General features: G+C 65.4%; 1 protein-coding gene across 30 annotated transcripts; it reads right to left on the bottom strand.

Moving 5' to 3' along the window:
* Window positions 1–940: 940 nt before the first annotated feature.
* Window positions 941–16,285, bottom strand: SRRM2 (serine/arginine repetitive matrix 2). Of its 30 annotated transcripts, none has more exons than XM_030562099.1 (17): window positions 16,208–16,285; window positions 14,742–15,017; window positions 13,132–13,242; window positions 12,521–12,694; window positions 11,632–11,709; window positions 10,831–10,893; window positions 10,678–10,710; window positions 10,264–10,314; window positions 9,833–9,922; window positions 9,545–9,731; window positions 5,965–9,329; window positions 5,836–5,874; window positions 3,838–5,778; window positions 3,394–3,663; window positions 1,952–2,074; window positions 1,661–1,768; window positions 941–1,180 (listed from the first exon to the last, which is right to left on the bottom strand). In XM_030562099.1, exons 2-17 carry the CDS (start codon window positions 14,978–14,980, stop codon window positions 1,171–1,173), a joined length of 6,882 nt encoding a protein of 2,293 aa, XP_030417959.1. In that variant the 5' UTR covers window positions 14,981–15,017; window positions 16,208–16,285; the 3' UTR covers window positions 941–1,170. The 30 variants fall into 30 exon arrangements, with proteins under 30 accessions (XP_030417959.1, XP_030417954.1, XP_030417949.1 ...); XM_030562094.1 differs by having other exon boundaries at window positions 3,838–5,730; window positions 5,818–5,874; window positions 5,905–9,329; XM_030562089.1 differs by having other exon boundaries at window positions 3,838–5,730; window positions 5,761–5,778; window positions 5,836–9,329.
* Window positions 16,286–17,671: the final 1,386 nt, after the last annotated feature.

A 17,671-nucleotide genomic window follows, 5' to 3' on the forward strand; every position in this document is an offset into this window, starting at 1 on the left:
CTTGCTGTACAGATTAAAAAAAAAAATCCAACGCTTTTAAGAAACGTGAAGAAAATTCTCTGCCCCGCCTCCACCCCACCCCCAAATCTGCCCTTCGATTTAGGGTTTCTCAGCCGGCTCGCCCCCCACAACCGTGGGGCCCATGGCCCAGCCACTCCCACTCCAAACCCGCTATGGTCTGGGCTCTGCTGACAGTGCCCCCAAACTGCTGTTTGGGGTACAAATAGCCCCCCCCAAGAGTCCCTTTATTGGGGGGTCCAGTGAACCTCCACGCATCAGAAGAGGTGCCCCAAATTTAACTGAAAGCACATATGCTCCCCTAAATCAGTCTCATTTTGGGAGTGGCTCCTGAGAGGGCAGATTATGCCCCTGAACTCGGGATGCTGCTGCTAACACCCCCTCAAATATCGATAGCTGGAACCCCCCAGTGAGCCCAAAGAAGCACTCCCCCACATTTTAATGGCAGGGAGAACTCAAATCACTTCCTCACCTCCTCTTAGAGTAATTTGGGGGGGCTGTGTAGGGGGATAGGGGCCTGGACATTTGGGGTGCTAGCAATGAGAGCTCCTGGCGCTGCTGCCAGTGAAAGGGGAGCAATCTACCCCCTAAAATTTGGGGGGGCTGCCAGAGGGTGATCTAAACCCGAGATTTGGGGGGATTCACCCCCTGAAAATTGGGGGTGCTTCAAAGAGGGGTGATGCATCTCAGAAATGTAGGGAGCACATGCCATGCGGGTCTCTGCCAGAGAAGCAGGATCTCGCCAGCTCCCTGCCCCTCGACTGAGAAACACTAAATCAAGCCGGCTTTTTCCACGCCCCACCCCAAAATCCCGCCCCTACCCCCCCCCTTTTTTTGTGTTTTCCTCTTGAACCATTTTTTGTCTAAATCAACCCAACTCGCCCCACCCACCCACCCACCCACTTGTCTCAAAACACAGAAGTTTTGTCGGTTTTTTTATCGGTAAAACTCACAGAAGAGAAAAAACTGAAACGCTCACATGGGAAAAAACGAGAGTCGAGTCACAATGGGGCGGGGCCCCAGCAGCCGAGGGGGCGGGACGTAGCCGCCAGCCAATGGGGGAAGGGGAGGAGCCAATAGAAATGAAGGAGGCTGCTGCCGGAGCCCCTGCTAGGGGGCGCTGCTGCTGGAGGCTGAGCAGAGCCCCGTGGGCTACGGTGACCTGGAAAGAGAAAGGGGGGAGGGGTTACGGGGCTACAGGGAGAGGTCTGCCCCCTGGTGGAGAAAGGGGGGAACACAGACCCCAATGGCTCAGCCCCACAGGCCCATCTACCCCGCCTCCTCCCTGCCCCTCCAGAGCCCATTTACTCCCGTCCACCTCCCAGATCAGCCCCACGGGCCCACGTATCCCGGTATCTCACCCTGTCCTGTACCCCTCGCCCATCAGCCCCACGCACCCCAGTACCCCACCCACTCCCAGATCAGGCCCATGGGCCCATCTACCCCAGCATCCTGCCCCCTCCTGGCTGCCCCAGATCAGGCCCATCTACCCCGGGGATCCTGCCCCCTCCTGGCTGCCCCAGATCAGCCCCATGGGCCCGTCTACCCTGGTATCTTGCCCCCTCAGCAGCCCCATGGGCCCATCTACCCTGATATCCTGCCCTCTCCCGGCCCCCCCAGCCCCGTCTCAGCCCCCTCGTACCGGGACGCTCGGCGACGGGCAGCGTGGGGGGGGCTGGGTGTTTCCCGCCTGCGCTTGCGACCTGGGGAGCGGCTGTTGGTTCCTCGGCTCCTCTGGGAGGGTTTGTCACTGAGGGGGGTCGTCGGGTAAGGGGAGGGTCAGTGGGGCCCCCAGATCTGACCCACAGGCCCCCTCAACCCTCCCAGCCTGCCCCCTTCCCTGCTGCTCAGGCCCCCCGCCCCTCACCCTTCCATCCTAGCCCCCCACCCCACCACAAGCTGGTCCCTGGGGGGGGCTCAGGCAGAAAGCTACCTGTGCCGGTCCCGCTGGGCCAGGGGGGGCTCCGGAGGGGAGGGCCGGCGCCGCTCGGCCGGGGAATAGCTGAGAGAGCGCGAGTCGCGCAGGGAGTCGATCGGCTTCCGGGGGCTCCGGGAGCTGTGGGGGGGTAGGGAGGACAGCAGGTGAGACACGCTTAGACAGACCCAGAGAAAGCCACAGGAAAATAGGGACCCAAGTGTCCATCCGCGCAATGCCCAACCCCTAGGAGAACGGGGACCCAGGCGTCCGGGCTAGCAGCACGTACCCACACCCCCCACAACTCAGGCCTGTGCTAGCCCACCCCCACCAGGAGAACGGGGACACAGGCGTCTGGGCTAGCAGCATGTACCCACACCCCCCGCAACTCAGGCCTGTGCTAGCCCACCCCCACCAGAAGAACGGGGACGCAGGCGTCCGGGCTAGCAGCACGTACCCACACCCCCCGCAACTCAGGCCTGTGCTAGCCCACCCCCACCAGAAGAACGGGGACGCAGGCGTCCGGGCTAGCAGCACCTACCCACACCCCCCACAACTCAGGCCTGTGCTAACCCACCCCCACCAGGAGAACGGGGACGCAGGCGTCCGGGCTAGCAGCATGTACCCACACCCTCCGCAACTCAGGCCTGTGCTAGCCCACCCCCACCAGGAGAACGGGGACGCAGGCGTCCGGGCTAGCAGCACGTACCCACGCCCCCCACAACTCAGGCCTGTGCTAGCCCACTCCCACCAGGAGAACGGGGACCCAGGCGTCCGGGCTAGCAGCACCTACCCACACCCCCCGCAACTCAGGCCTGTGCTAGCCCACCCCCACCAGGAGAACGGGGACGCAGGCGTCCGGGCTAGCAGCATGTACCCACACCCCCCGCAACTCAGGCCTGTGCTAGCCCACCCCCACCAGAAGAACGGGGACCCAGGCGTCCGGGCTAGCAGCACGTACCCACGCCCCCCACAACTCAGGCCTGTGCTAGCCCACCCCCACCAGGAGAACGGGGACCCAGGCGTCCGGGCTAGCAGCACCTACCCACACCCCCCGCAACTCAGGCCTGTGCTAGCCCACCCCCATCAGGAGAACGGGGACCCAGGCGTCCGGGCTAGCAGCACGTACCCACACCCCCCGCAACTCAGGCCTGTGCTAGCTCACCCCCATCAGGAGAACGGGGACCCAGGCATCCGGGCTAGCAGCACGTGCCCACACCCCCCGCAACTCAGGCCTGTGCTAGCCCACCCCCACCAGGAGAACGGGGACCCAGGCGTCCGGGCTAGCAGCACGTACCCACACCCCCCGCAACTCAGGCCTGTGCTAGCCCATCCCCACCAGAAGAACGGGGACCCAGGCGTCCGGGCCAGCAGCACCTACCCACACCCCAGGCCTGTGCTAGCCCACCCCCACCAGGAGAACGGGGACCCAGGCGTCCGGGCCAATGCCCGACACTTACCGCCTCTGCTCAGGTGAGGGCTTCTTGGGGGCTGCCTTGGGCTGCGGTTGGGGCCCCGGCTTGGGGGAGGAGGAGGACGAGGACGAGGAGGAAGAAGAGGATGAGGAGGAGGATGACGAGGAGGAGGAGGAAGACGAGGAGGAAGATGAGGAGGATGATGACGACGAGCTGCTGCTGGAGCTGCTGGAGCTTCGGGAACGGCGTTTCCGCTTGGCCAGCTCCAGGGGGCGCCCCTCACGGGCCAGCTCCTTCTGCGCCGGGCTCGGTGGCCTGCGGACAGGGGGAGCGTGAGAAACTGGGGCAGGGAGAGCAGGACTGGGCAGGGGGCGCCGCACGCAAGGTGGGGGCTCAGCAGGGGGGCACCAGGCTGGGACGGAAGGAATGGGGGTGGGGAATTAGTTGGGGGGCACCGAGCAGTGGGGGGGGGCACCGCGGGAGACTCACTCTTTCTTCGCCGTCTCCAGGTCGGGCCCCTTGCTCGCCGGGGAGTCGTGGCTGGACTCTGAGGAGCTGGAGCTGGAGTCGGAGGAGGAGGAAGAGGACGAGGAGGAGGAAGAAGACGAGGACGACGAAGACGAGGAGGTGGACGAGCTCCTCTTCTCTTTGGACGGGGTGCGGGGAGGCACCGGCAGCGGCACCAGCGCCTTGGCGGCTCCGCCCCTGGCTTTGTCTGGCAGGTCCCCGGGCACCTCCGGGGCTGGCGGCTCCAACTTGACCTTGGGCCCTTCCCTGTCTTCCTCCTTGGGGGGCAGCACCGGGAGTGGGGCGGGCAGGGGGCTGGGCACCTTGTGGGAGGTGGAGGAGGAGGAGGAGGAGGAAGAGGAGGAAGATCTGACTTTCTCTGGCCCTTTGGCTTGGGGGAGGCGGCCGGCAGGCGGGGAGCCCCCAGGGGCAGCAGGGCAGGAGTTCAGGGTCCAGGTGGGCGCCGGACCCCCGTTCCTCACCGCCCCCAGGGACCCCTCCGGCCGCGGGGAGTGGATCTTGGGGGCAGGGGAATGGGCTTTCCTGGCTTTGGGAGAGGACTCATCCGGAGCCGGCGGGGAGCGGGACGGGCTGCGCCGGATGGGCACCAACACCACGGGCGACGTCTTCTCAGCTCTGCCTGGTGCTGCCTTGTCGGCTGCTCCCACTTTGGGGTATTTCTCCAGCACCGGTGGGGAGCGGGACCTCCTCCCGGCTCGTTTTGGCGAGCCGGAGCCTGAGCGGGTCCTGGCCGGCGACGCCTTTGAGCGGCCGTGGTAGGAAGAGGCCGGGGTGCGGGAGACGTCCAGTTTCGGTGGGGAGCGGGAGCGGGGCTGGCGGGAGCCGCGGCGCTGGGGGGAGGACCCCGCTCGGGCTCGGCGGGGCGGCGTGCGGGATCTGCTGCGACGGGGTGAGGATGGCGAACGCTCCCGGCGGCGGGAGAATCGCGAGGTGGATCTTGAGCGGCTCCTGCCGGGCGACGAGATGGATCGGTCTCTCCGCAGGGAGCTTCTGGATTTGCCTCGTCTGGAGATGGACCGGGACCGGGTTCTCCTGGGCGAAGACCCGGATCTTCCTCGCCGCAGGGAAGATCTCCACTTCCCCCTTCTGGAGGGAGAGCTGGATCGGCCACGCCTTGTTGGGCCTTTGGGTCTCTCTGGAGACGACCCAGAGCGGCTGCTTCTGGGAGACGCCCCCAGCTTCTCTCGAGGTCTCGGGGATGAACTGGACCTGCCACGCCTTGGAGTGGATCTGGATTTCTCTCGAAGTCTTAGGGACGAGCCGGATATGCTGTACCTTGCGGGAGATCTGGATTTCTCTCTAGATCTCAGAAATGAGCCGGAACTGCCATATCTAGCAGGAGATCGGGATTTCTCTCGAGCCCTGGGAGATGAACCAGACCTGCTGCGCCTCGGGGGTGATCGAGACTTCTCTCGAGGCCTGGGGGGCGATCGGGATTTCTCTCGAGGCCTAGGAGATGAACCAGATCTGCTGTGCCTCGGGGGTGATCGGGACTTCTCTCGGGGCCTGGGGGGCGATCGGGATTTCTCTCGAGGCCTGGGAGATGAACCAGACCTGCTGCGCCTCGGGGGCGATCGGGACTTCTCTCGGGGCCTGGGGGGCGATCGGGACTTCTCTCGGGGCCTGGGAGATGAACCAGACCTGCTGCGCCTCGGGGGCGATCGGGACTTCTCTCGGGGCCTGGGGGGCGATCGGGATTTCTCTCGAAGCCTGGGAGATGAGCCAGACCTGCTGCGCCTCGGGGGCGATCGGGATTTCTCTCGGGGCCTGGGAGATGAGCCAGACCTGCTGCGCCTCGGGGGCGATCGGGACTTCTCTCGGGGCCTGGGGGGCGATCGGGACTTCTCTCGGGGCCTGGGGGGCGATTGGGATTTCTCTCGAGGCCTGGGAGATGAACCAGACCTGCTGCGCCTCGGGGGCGATCGGGATTTCTCTCGGGGCCTGGGAGATGAGCCAGACCTGCTGCGCCTCGGGGGCGATCGGGACTTCTCTCGGGGCCTGGGGGGCGATCGGGACTTCTCTCGGGGCCTGGGGGGCGATCGGGACTTCTCTCGGGGCCTGGGGGGCGATCGGGACTTCTCTCGGGGCCTGGGGGGCGAACCAGACCTGCTGCGTCTCAGAGGCGATCGGGATATTTCTGCCCGTTCTGGAGAAGACTCTGAGCTGCTCGGAGGTGTTCTGGATTTCTCTCTGATGCCAGGGGATGACCCCAATCTGCTCCTTCTTGGGGACGTTCCATATTTGTCTTTTGCCTCAGGAGACACTGGCTTGACCTGACCTGCTAAAATCCTCACTAGCTCTGTAGCTTCTGGACAAACCCCAGGCCTGTTGTGTTTTGAAACTGCTCCAAGTTTGCTTCCTGACCCTGGAGAGGATCCAGATCGGCTGTGTCTTGGGGGCGAACTGGATTTCCCTTTCAACGTCAACAATGATCCGGATCCGCTCAGTGAGGGAGGCGATCTGGATTTTGCTTGCTCTACAGAGGCCCCTCTTATGGATGGTGATGGGGATTTCTTTTTCACTTCTGGAGAGGATCCGGATCGGCTTTGCCATGGCTGGGGAGATCTGGACTTTTCTTTCACCACTGGAGAGGCACCAGGTTTAACACATCTTGGAGGTGATCTGGATTTCTTTTTTGGTTCTGGAGGGGATCCTGATTGGCTTTGTCTTGGGAGTGAGGAGCTAGATTTATCATTTAGTTCTGGAGAGGATCCCGACCTGCCTATCACAGGCGGCGATCTGGATTTCTTCATCAGTTCTGGAGAAGATCCAGACTGGCTGCATCTTGGAAGTAAACTTGATTTCTCTTCCACCACTGGAGAAGACCCAGCACCACTGTGTCTTGGAGAGGTCTTAGACAGCTTCTTCAGGTCTGGAGAGGATCCAGATCTGTTTCTCACTGCAGGAGATCTGGATTTCCCTTCCACAGCTGGCGAAGATCCAAGCCCACTTTGCCTTGGAGGAGACCTAGACTTCTTCTTCAACCCAGGAGAGGAGTCAGACCGGCTTCTCACAGGAGGTGATACAGATTTCCCCCTCTGTTCTGGAGAGGATCCAGATCTGTTTCTCACTGCAGGAGATCTGGATTTCCCTTCCACAGCTGGCGAAGATCCAAGCCCACTTTGCCTTGGAGGAGACCTAGACTTCTTCTTCAACCCAGGAGAGGAGTCAGACCGGCTTCTCACAGGAGGTGATACAGATTTCCCTCTCTGTTCTGGAGAGGATCCAGATCTGCTTCTCACTGCAGGAGATCTGGATTTCCCTTCCACGGCTGGCGAAGATCCAAGCCCACTTTGCCTTGCAGGAGACCTAGACTTCTTCTTCAACCCAGGAGAGGAGTCAGACCGGCTTCTCACAGGAGGTGATACGGATTTCCCTCTCTGTTCTGGAGAGGATCCAGATCTGCTTCGTCTCAGTGGTGATCTCGGTTTCTCTCTCACAGCTGGAGATGATCCAGATTTGCTGTGTCTCAGGGGTGATCTAGATTTCTCTCTCACCACTGGAGATGATCCAGATCTGCTTCGTCTCGGGGGTGATCTAGACTTCTCTCGCACCACTGGAGATGATCCAGATCTGCTTCGTCTCGGGGGCGATCTAGATTTCTCTCTCAATGCTGGAGACGACCCAGATCGGCCTCTCACAGGCGGTGATCTGGATTTCTTCTTTGCCACTGAAGAGGACCCAGAACTGCTTCGTCTCGGGGGCGATCTAGATTTCTTCTTCAACACTGGCGAGGAGCTAGACCTGCTTCGTCTCAGGGGTGATCTAGATTTCTTCTTCAACACTGGCGAGGACCTAGACCTGCTTCGTCTTGGCGATGATCTGGATTTCTTTCTCGCCAGTGGAGAAGATCCAGACCTCCTTCGTCTTGGAGGTGATCTGGATTTTTTCTTCACTTCTGGAGATGATCCAGACCGGCTTCTTCTAGGCGGTGATCTGGATTTCTTTTTGAGTGCCGGAGACAATCCAGACCTCCTCCTCCTCCTCCTCCTGGACGGCGTTCTGGATTTCTTCTTCAGCACTGGAGACGACCCTGACCGGCTCCTCCGAGGGGATGATCTGGATTTCTTTTTTGGCCGAGGGGATGAGCCAGAGCGGCTCCTCCGGGGCGATGATCTGGATTTCTTCTGTAGCCGAGGGGATGATGCGGAGCGGCTGCGTCTTGACACTTTCCTGGATTTCTGCTTCACATCTGGTGACGAGTCAGACAGGCTCCTTCGCAGGGGCAGCCTGGATTTTTTCCTCCGCTCGGCTGATGACCCAGAGCGGCTCCTCCTGGCTGAAATGAGTGATTTCTCCCGCCTGGGAGAGGACCCTGACCTGCCTCGTCGGGGCGGGGTTCTAGACCGGGACCTGCCTCGCCGGGGCGGGGTTCTAGACCGGGACCTGCCTCGCCGAGGAGGGGTTCTAGACCGGGACCTGCCTCGCCGAGGAGGGGTTCTAGACCGGGACCTGCCTCGCCGGGGCGGGGTTCTAGACCGGGACCTGCCTCGCCGGGGCGGGGTTCTAGACCGGGACCTGCCTCGCCGGGGCGGGGTTCTAGACCGACCCCGCCTTGCCGTGTTCCGGCTCCTAGACCAGCCAGGCCTCTGGGGTGTCCTGGAGCGAGACCACCCTCGCCGTTGAGGGCTGCGAGATCTCCCCCTCCTCTGGGGCGTACGGGATTTGCCCCACCTGGGCGGAGTGCGGGAACGGGACCGTCCCCACCTCTGGGGGCTCCGGGACCTGCCTCTCCACTGGGGGCTCCGGGATCGGGACCGGCCCCGTCTCGGTGGCGTACGGGAACGGGCCCCCCGGCGGGGTGGGGTGCGGGAACGGCCTCCCCGGCGGGGCGGGGTGCGGGAACGCTCCCTGCGGGAAGGGGGCGTCCGGGACCGGGACCTGGCGTCTCTCTTGGAAAGGGAGCGGGTTTTGGCGCTCTTTGCCGGGGTGCCAGAGCGCTCACGCCGGGACGAGGGTTTGGAGGCAACCTTAGCAGGCTGGGAGGGCTCTGGGGAAGAACTGGAGCGGTCCCGGCGCTGGGAGCCCTTCGATTTCTCCTGTCTGCTCGGGGCCGGCTTATCCCGCTCGGGGGAAGAGGAGGACGAGTTTTCGTCGCTCTCAGAGCCCGAGCGGGACAGCTGGGCCTTCCGGGTGGTGGCCGGTGGCGAGGGAGCAGCCGCTTGGGACGGGCTCTTGGGGCGATCAGCCACTGGCTTTTTGGGAGGCGGGGAGGAGGATCGGGGGGACTTGGTCTCCTTGGAGGGTGGGCGCTTGTGGCCGGATGAGGCCCTCTCTCGGGCCGGCTCAGGGGACGGGGAGCGGCGTTGAGGGCGGGGCTCACGCTCCGAGGACGGGGCGGGGGTGGATTTGCGCTCTGGCTGCCAGGGGCGATCCTTGTCCTTTATTTTCCCCTCGGAGACGGGCGACGGGGAGGAGGAACGCTGGCGGGGGGAGTGCCGAGACGACCGCTTCTGGGGGCAGGAGAGAGAGCTGCTACTGCATGGACTTCAACCCACACCCCCAGCTCCCCTGCTCTGACCACTAGCCCCCACTCCCCTCCCAGAGCTAGGAGAGAACCCAGGAGTCCTGGCTCCCAGCTCCCCCTGCTCTCACCCACTAGACCCCACTCCTCTCCCAGAGCTGGGACAGAACCCAGGAGTCCGGGCCCCCAGCCCCCACCATTCACCTCTCGCTTATCTCGACTCTTCCGGGGGCTGCTGCTCTGCGCGCGCCGGCTGACCTCGGGGGATGCCGAGCGATCTCTCTTGAGGGCATCCTTTGAGGCGCCCTCGGGGTCGGCTCTCCTCCGTGGCGGTGCTGGGGGGGTCACGCTGGGCAGGGAGGCCCGCTTCTGAGTGGTGACGCTCCGGGACCTGGGGGGCCGGAGGGGGGCACAAAAGAGAAGGCTAAGAGGTTACGAAGAACAGCAGGACCCCGCGCCCCCGCCCCCCCCAACTCCAGCGGGGAGGCCTACCTGCTCCGCGAGCTGTCCGAGGAGGAGGAAGAGTCTGGGGAGGACGAGCGACCTCTTCGGCCCTTCTGGGACGCCGACTCGCTGGTGGATCTGAGAGCACGTGAGTGGTTAGGGGGCGGGCAGTGGGGGGGGGGGGCAGGGGCTGGCAGCGTGGGGGGGGCAGGGGCTGGAGGGGGAAATCAGGAATCCTGGCTGGTGGAGGGAGTAGGGCAGCGTGTGTGTGTGTGGGGGCAATCTTGGAAGTGGCAGGTGGGCGTGCAAGGGGGCGTAAATCGGGCCCTGTGGGAGCGCAGGGCGAGGAGGGGGCTGACTGCTGCGTGGGCAGAAGAGGGTCTGGCCGCAGCATAGGGGGGCACAGGCCGGGGAGGTGCAGGAGGGGGCTGGCAGCAGCGGTTGGGGTGGGGGGGGGGTCGCACACGCTGGGCTCTTACCTCTTCCTCTTCTTCTCCTTGGCTTTGTGTTTGCTCTTCGGACTGGGAGACCTGAGGGGAGGAACAGGGACCATTGGGAAACGTGAGAGACTCCCGCGCCCCAAACGCCCCGCACCCCAACAGCACTCCCTGCTGGGTGAGGCCGGAGGAGCCGGGAGCTCCCCCCCACAGCCAGCGCCCCCCCTACACACACAGCGCCCCCTGCTGGGACAGCTGGGGCTGGAGGAGCCGGGAGCTCCCCCCCACAGCCAGCGCCCCCCCTACACACACAGCACCCCCTGCTGGGGGAGGCCGGGGCTGGAGGAGCCGGGAGCTCCCCCCACAGCCAGCAGCACACACCCCCCCCACAGCACCCCCTGCTGGGGGAGGCCGGGGCTGCCCATTTCACTACCAAAAGCCAGCGCACTCTCTCACCTGTGTTTCCTCTTCTTTGAGTCTGACTCGGACCTGGACAGAGAACACGGAATCTGGAGTCAGAAGAGCCAGTCACCCCACGGCGTGCCAATCCCCTCCCAACTAACAGACCCTGGGGCCCATTCCCACCCCCCGAGCCAGCCAGTCCCTTACCTGTGTTTCTTCTTCTTAGAGCTCTTTTTCCTCTCTCTTCGAGAAGGGGATCTGCTCTCTGACCTGCGGGGAACACAGCTCGAGTCAAATGCAGCTGGAGAGAATTGGAGAAACCCAGGAGTCCTGGCTCCCAGCCCCTCTGCTCTACCCACCAGACCCCAGTCCCCTCCCAGAGCCAAGGAGAGAACCCAGGAGTCCTGGCTCCCAGCCCCTCTGCTCTACCCACCAGACTTCAATCCCCTCCCAGAGCCAAGGAGAGAACCCAGGAGTCCTGGCTCCCAGCCCCTCTGCTCTACCCACCAGACCCCAGTCCCCTCCCAGAGCCAAGGAGAGAACCCAGGAGTCCTGGCTCCCAGCCCCTCTGCTCTACCCACCAGACCCCAGTCCCCTCCCAGAGCCAAGGAAAGAACCCAGGAGTCCTGGCTCCCAGCCCCCTCTGTTCTCACCTACTAGACCCCACTCCCCTCCCAGAGCCAGGAGAGATCCCAGGAGTCCTGGCTCCCAGCCCCTCTGCTCTACCCACCAGACCCCAGTCCCCTCCCAGAGCCAAGGAAAGAACCCAGGAGTCCTGGCTCCCAGCCCCTCTGCTCTACCCACCAGACCCACTCCCCTCCCAGAGCCAAGGAGAGAACCCAGGAGTCCTGGCTCCCAGCCCCTCTGCTCTACCCACCAGACCCCAGTCCCCTCCCAGAGCCAAGGAAAGAACCCAGGAGTCCTGGCTCCCAGCCCCCCTGCTCTAACCCACTAGACCCCACTCCCCTGCCAGAGCTGTGAAGAGAACCCAGGTGTCCTGATACTCACCTGCCTCTGTCTTTCTTCTTTTTCTTTTTCTTCTGCTTGGGGGATGGAGAGCGGGAGCTGCTGGACTCATGGACCAGGCTGGGGACAGACAGAGCAGGCGGGAAGGGGTTAATCCCCCCTGGTCCTGGTCCAGCCCCACCCTCACCCCCAGCTGAGCCCCTGGTGCCAGGGCAACCAGCCTGGAGCTTGTGCCCCGTGGGCAGGGCTGCACCTCAGGCCAGACGGGGGGGGTAATGACCTCCCACCCCAGCACTGTACACAGCCTGCCCTCTGCCAGCACTGTGCCGCCCCCACCCCCGAACTGCCCCAGCAGGGGGCAGCACTGTGCCCCCACAACTCCAATCTGCCCCAGCAGGGGGCAGCACCGCACACAGCCTGCCCCCCGCCAGCGCTGTGCCCCCCGCAACTCCAATCAGCCCCAGCAGGGGGCAGCACTATGCCCCCCCACAACCCTCATCTGCCCAAGCAGGGGGCAGCACTATTCCCCCACAACCCCGATCCGCCCCAGCAGGGGGCAGCACTCTGCCCCCCACAACCCCCATCTGCCCCTGCAAGGGGCAGCACCACACACAGCCTACCCCCGCAGCAGTGCCCCCCTCACTCCGATCTGCTCCAGCAGGGGGCAGCACTGTTCCACCACAACCCCGATCCGCCCCAGCAGGGGCCAGCACTATGCCTCCCCCAACCCCGATCCACCCCAGCAGGGGGCAGCACTATGCCCGCCACAACGCCCATCTGCCCCAGCGGGGGCAGCACCACACACAGCCTGCCCCGCACCAGCACTGTGCCCCCCCACCCCCATCTGCTCCAGCAGGGGGCAGCACTGTGCCCCCCACAACCCGGATCTGCCCCAGCAGGGGGCAGGGCTCCCCCCACACCCCGCCAGTACCTGTACTGCTTCTGCTGCTCCTGTTGCTTGGCTGCCGCAGCCGCCGCCTCCTTAGCCCTGCGGTTGGGGTCGAACGAACTCCCGTCGACGTAATTCTCGCTGATGCCAAAAGCCGCCCGCAGCCGCTCGTTCTTCTTTTCGTTGGCCTCGGCCAGCTGGTGGGTCTCTGTGACCCTGGGGAGGGGGAGAGGGGGGTAAGGGGCACAACAGACTGCAGGACTGGGGCACCAGCAGAGCTGGGGAGTGGGGGGAGCCAAGGGCCGGGCTAGTAGGGTGCTGCTGGTTAGGAGGGGCATCGGCAGGGCTGGGGAGGACAGGGGCTGCGGGTCGGGAGTGAGGGGCACCAACAGAGCTGGGAGGGGGCTGGGCTGGCAGGTCGGAAGTGAGAAGCACTGGCAGGGCCGGGGGGGGCACGGGATCAGGAGTAAGGGGCACCAACAGGCCTGGGGGTCGGGAGTGAGGGGCACCAGCCGGGCCTGGGGGCAGCTGCTGACACACGTCAGGCCCATGCCACGGGAAGTGAAGGGGGAGCCTGTCTCTAGAGCCTGCCCAATGAAGCTGGCAGTGCCAGGGGCCGCGCCCCCCGCAGCAGCCCCCCTCAGGGTACTTACGCTGGCTTCTGCTCGGGCTGCTGCTCCCCCTCCTTGCCCAGCGCCACGTCCTTCTCCAGGAGCATGAGCCGGAAGGTCGCCACCTTCTCCTGGATCTCGCCCTCGGCGTAGCTGGGGAGAGGAGCCAGGCGGGTCGGGGGGCGCAGAGGGAGATGGGGGGTCCCTGGACTCTGGCTGGGACAGTGACCGGCTTTCCCCCCTCCAGCAGCCCCGAAAGCAAGTCAGGGGAAATGTGACACACACACCCCCCCTACGGTCTCAGCACCTCCCGGCAGACAGGCAGCGGTGCCTGCACCAGCCGCTACCCATCAGCCCGGGGGCAGAGACGGGGCAGTGTCCCCTCCCCACACGAGGACTTGAGCGGGGTTCTCCTGCCCCCAGGGAGAAACAGGCACTGTGCCCACCCCATGGGACCCACGGCACATGCCCCCTCCCCCAGGCATCCCTCTACTGCATCAATGGGCTCGCTCCATGGCAGGGCACAGCCCCCTTTGCCTGCCCCGTCCCAGAGATGGACTGGGGCATTTTAGCTAAGGCCACCCCCACAGTGCGAGGTATCCGCCCCCCACATCCCATCCCCACCCTGTGTGCCCCCCAACAACCCCCGCGACCCATCCCCACCCCGTGTGTGTGCCCCCTGACATCCACTGCCTCCCACGCCCGATGTGCTCCCCTTGTCCCATTCCTGATGTGTGCCCCCCAACAAACCCCGTGTCCTATGCCCACCCCCGGTGTGCCATGTCCCACTCCCGATGTGTGCCCCCCAACAACCTCCGTGTCCCATCCCCACCCCCGGTGTGCCATGTCCCACTCCCGATGTGTGCCCCCCAACAACATCCGTGTCCCATCCCCACCCCCGGTGTGCCATGTCCCACTCCCGATGTGTGCCCCCCAACAACCTCCGTGTCCCATCCCCACCCCCGGTGTGCCATGTCCCACTCCCGATGTGTGCCCCCCAACAACCTCCGTGTCCCATCCCCACCCCCGGTGTGCCATGTCCCACTCCCGATGTGTGCCCCCCCAACAACCCTCGTGTCCCATCCCCACCCCCGGTGTGCCCCCCATGTCCCACCCCCAATGTGTGCCCACAACAAGACCCACATCCTATTCCTACCCGATGTGTGCTCCTTGATGCCCACTGCCTCCCAACAAAATGTGCCCCCATGCCCCACCTCCAATGTGCCCCTCACAACTCCCACATCCTATCCCCACCCCACGATATGTGCCCCCAACAACCTCCACACTCCTAGTGTGTGCCCCCCACAGCTCCTGCCTCCCACGTGCCCCGCTCAGCCCCCGCCTCCCAACCCCACTGTGTACCCTCCACACATACCCCACCTCCCATGCTGATGTATGTCCCCCAGCCCGATGTGTGCCCCCCCACCCCCCATCCACCCCCCAATGTGTGCCCGTCACACCCACTGCCTCCCACCCCCGGTGTGCCCCCCAACAACCTCTGCCTCCCATTCCCACCCCGATGTGCCCCCTGCCACACCCCATTTGTCCCATCCCCACCCTCAGTGTGTCCCCACCATGGATGCCCCCCCCAAGATGTGCCACAGTGCACCCCCCCGCTGTTTGCCACAGCGCAGGCCCCCCCGCACACGTACCCCTGTTCCTCCATGAGCTCGGCCAGCTCCAGGCATTTCAGCTCCACCTTGCGCTTGCGCTCATGGTCCAGGATCTCCTGGTTGGGCTTCTTCACCAGAGACGACTCCAGCTTCCTGAGCTCCTCCTCCGACTTGTAGTCGGTTCGCTCCTTCTTGTGCCGCACGGCCGAGAGATTGCGCTGGACGTAGCCGTTGGTGCCGCTGCCCCGGGGAGTGGGGAGCCCTATCCCATTGTACATGGCGCCGCCAGCCTAGCACCGCCCGGGCCTGCAACACCTGCGGGGAGCCACGCAGCATCAGACCCCACTGCCCTCCCAGAGTGCCCAGGCCTCCTGACTCCTAGCCCCTGGCAAGGGTGCTCTCCCCCCCCCGAACAAACCACACGCAAAACCCAGCCCCAACACACGGCTACATCCAAATCAGCATGACAACGAGGGCAGAATCCGGGGAGGGGCTGGGGGCACAGATGGGGGTGGGGGGCATGCAGGGGGAAGGGATGTGGCCTAGACGATGCTCTGCGGCAGGGGGAGGCTGGGGGGAGTAGAGGAAGGAGTTATGGAGCAGAGAGAAGGGGGGGATAATGGCAGGGAGAAAATCTGTATTTTGAGGGTCACCTCCAGGTGAGGGGCTGGGGCTACTGCACTGCCCCCACCCACTCCCTCTCCTCATCCCCCCACAACCCCTCCCCATGCCCTCACAACCCCTCCACCACCCCCTCCCCCAGCACAACCCCATCTCTGCCCCCCACTCCCTCCCTTTCCCCCACAACCCCTCCTTTGCCCCCTCCCCACTCCCTGCCCCCACCCTCTACCTACCCCCTCCCTTTCCCCCTCTGCCCACTCCCTGCCCCCACCCTCTACCCACCCCCTTCCCTTCCCCCTCTCCCCACTCCCTACCCCTACCTTCTACCCACCCCCTCCCCTTTCCCCTCTGCCCACTCCCTGCCCCCACCCTCTACCTACCCCCTTCCCTTCCCCCTCTCCCCACCCCCACCTTCTACCAATCCCCTCCCCTACCCCCTCTCCCCACTCCCTGCCCCCACCTTCTACCCATCCCCGCCCCTTCCCCCTCTCCCTGCCCCCACTCTCTACCCGCCCCTTCCCCCTCTCCCTGCCCCCACCTTCTACCCACCCCCTCCCCTTCCCCCTCTCCCCACTCCCTGCCCCCACCTTCTACCCACCCCCTCCCCTTCCCCCTCTCCCCACTCCCTGCCCCCACCCTCTACCCACCCCCGCCCCTTCCCCCTCTCCTCACTCCCTGCCCCCACCCTCCCCTTCCCCTCAGAACCCCTCCCCCAGCACAACCCATCTCTGCCCCCACTCCCTCCCTTTCCCCCACAACCCCTCCTTTGCCCCCTCCCCACTCCCTGCCCCCCCCCACCTACCCCCTCCCTTTCCCCCTCTGCCCCCCCCGCTCCCCACCTCCGGCCCCTGCCCGCGGCCCCGCGCCGCGTCTGCGCCACTCACGGAGCCAGGCCGCTCGCTCGCTCCGCGCCGCCGCCTCGGCCTGAGCCTGACTCCGAGCCAGCAGCTGCCCCCACCCCCTCCAGCACCGCCCGCCGCGGGGCACCACGGGAAATGGAGTCCGCTGGGCCGCGACGCGCCACGCGGGGCTGCGGGAGCTCCAGGCGCGCGGGACTACAGCTCCCGGCCTGCCCCGCGCGCGCCGCGCCTGAAGCCGCCATTTTGTGCGATCCACCGTTAGGCCGCGGAGCACGCTGGGATCTGCAGTCCGGCTGAGCCTCGGAAGCCCTGCCAGGTAAACGAGGGTCGGGGTAAGGCGAGACTACAGCTCCCATGAGGGACCTCGGCAGCAGCACAGCCCATTGGGATGCCCATTACGGGGCTCAGGGCAAAGGGCGGCTGGGCCTGTCGGGACTCTAGTTCCCATGAGGCGCCGCGCAGCCGCACAGCCCGCTGGGTAATCATCGTCCCACTGCATAAAGAGAAAGGACAGGTGACGTTGGAAATACCGGTCCCGGCATGCCTCGCGCCGAAAGCCGCCATTTTAGTCCCTGTACAGAGGGGCCGCGGGGCATGCCGGGCGATGTAGTCCGGCCAGGCGGGACGGCCGCTCCCATGGGGCCTCGCGGCGGCTGGGACATTCCCCGGACGGCCGCGTGCGGGGGGCCGGTCCTTGAGGACGCTGCCCGGAGCCATTTTCATCTCTGGGGGCTGGCCGGTTCGTGCCCTGCTCCTGCCACAGCAGGGTCACCGTAGAGACCCGCACACCCCGGTCCGTCACCGTAGAGACCCGCACACCCCGGTCCGTCACCGTAGAGACCCGCACACCCCGGTCCGTCACCGTAGGGACCCGCACACGCCCCGGTCCGTCACCGTAGGGACCCGCACGCGCCCCGGTCCGTCACCGTAGAGACCGCACACGCCCCGGTCCGTCGCCGTAGAGACCCGCACACCCCGGCCCGTCACCGTAGGGACCCGCACACCCCGGTCCGTCACCGTAGGGACCCGCACGCGCCCCGGTCCGTCACCGTAGAGACCGCACACGCCCCGGTCCGTCGCCGTAGGGACCCGCACGCGCCCCGGTCCGTCACCGTAGGGACCCGCACACCCCGGTCCGTCACCGTAGGGACCCGCACACGCCCCGGTCCGTCACCGTAGAGACCGCACACGCCCCGGTCCGTCACCGTAGGGACCCGCACACCCCGGTCCGTCACCGTAGAGACCCGCACACACCCCGGTCCGTCACCGTAGGGACCCGCACACCCCGGTCCGTCACCGTAGAGACCCGCACACACCCCGGTCCGTCACCGTAGGGACCCGCACGCGCCCCGGTCCGTCGCCGTAGGGACCCGCACACGCCCCGGTCCGTCACCGTAGAGACCGCACACGCCCCGGTCCGTCACCACAGAGACCCGCACACCCCGGTCCGTCACCGTAGGGACCCGCACACGCCCCGGTCCGTCACCG

Source organism: Gopherus evgoodei, chromosome 4, assembly GCF_007399415.2.
Source record: "Gopherus evgoodei ecotype Sinaloan lineage chromosome 4, rGopEvg1_v1.p, whole genome shotgun sequence".
Classification (NCBI taxonomy): domain Eukaryota; kingdom Metazoa; phylum Chordata; order Testudines; family Testudinidae; genus Gopherus; species Gopherus evgoodei.

Excerpts from the sequence above, each read along its gene's own strand:
- SRRM2 (XM_030562073.1), bottom strand. The coding sequence starts at position 14,980 with ATGTACAATGGGATAGGGCTCCCCACTCCCCGGGGCAGCGGCACCAAC. Across the intron at positions 11,710-12,520 it reads GAGCAGCAGAAGCAGTACAG|CCTGGTCCATGAGTCCAGCA; the intron begins GTACTGGCGGGG and ends GTCTGTCCCCAG. Across the intron at positions 9,923-10,263 it reads AAGGAGAAGAAGAGGAAGAG|ATCCACCAGCGAGTCGGCGT; the intron begins GTAAGAGCCCAG and ends ACGTGCTCTCAG.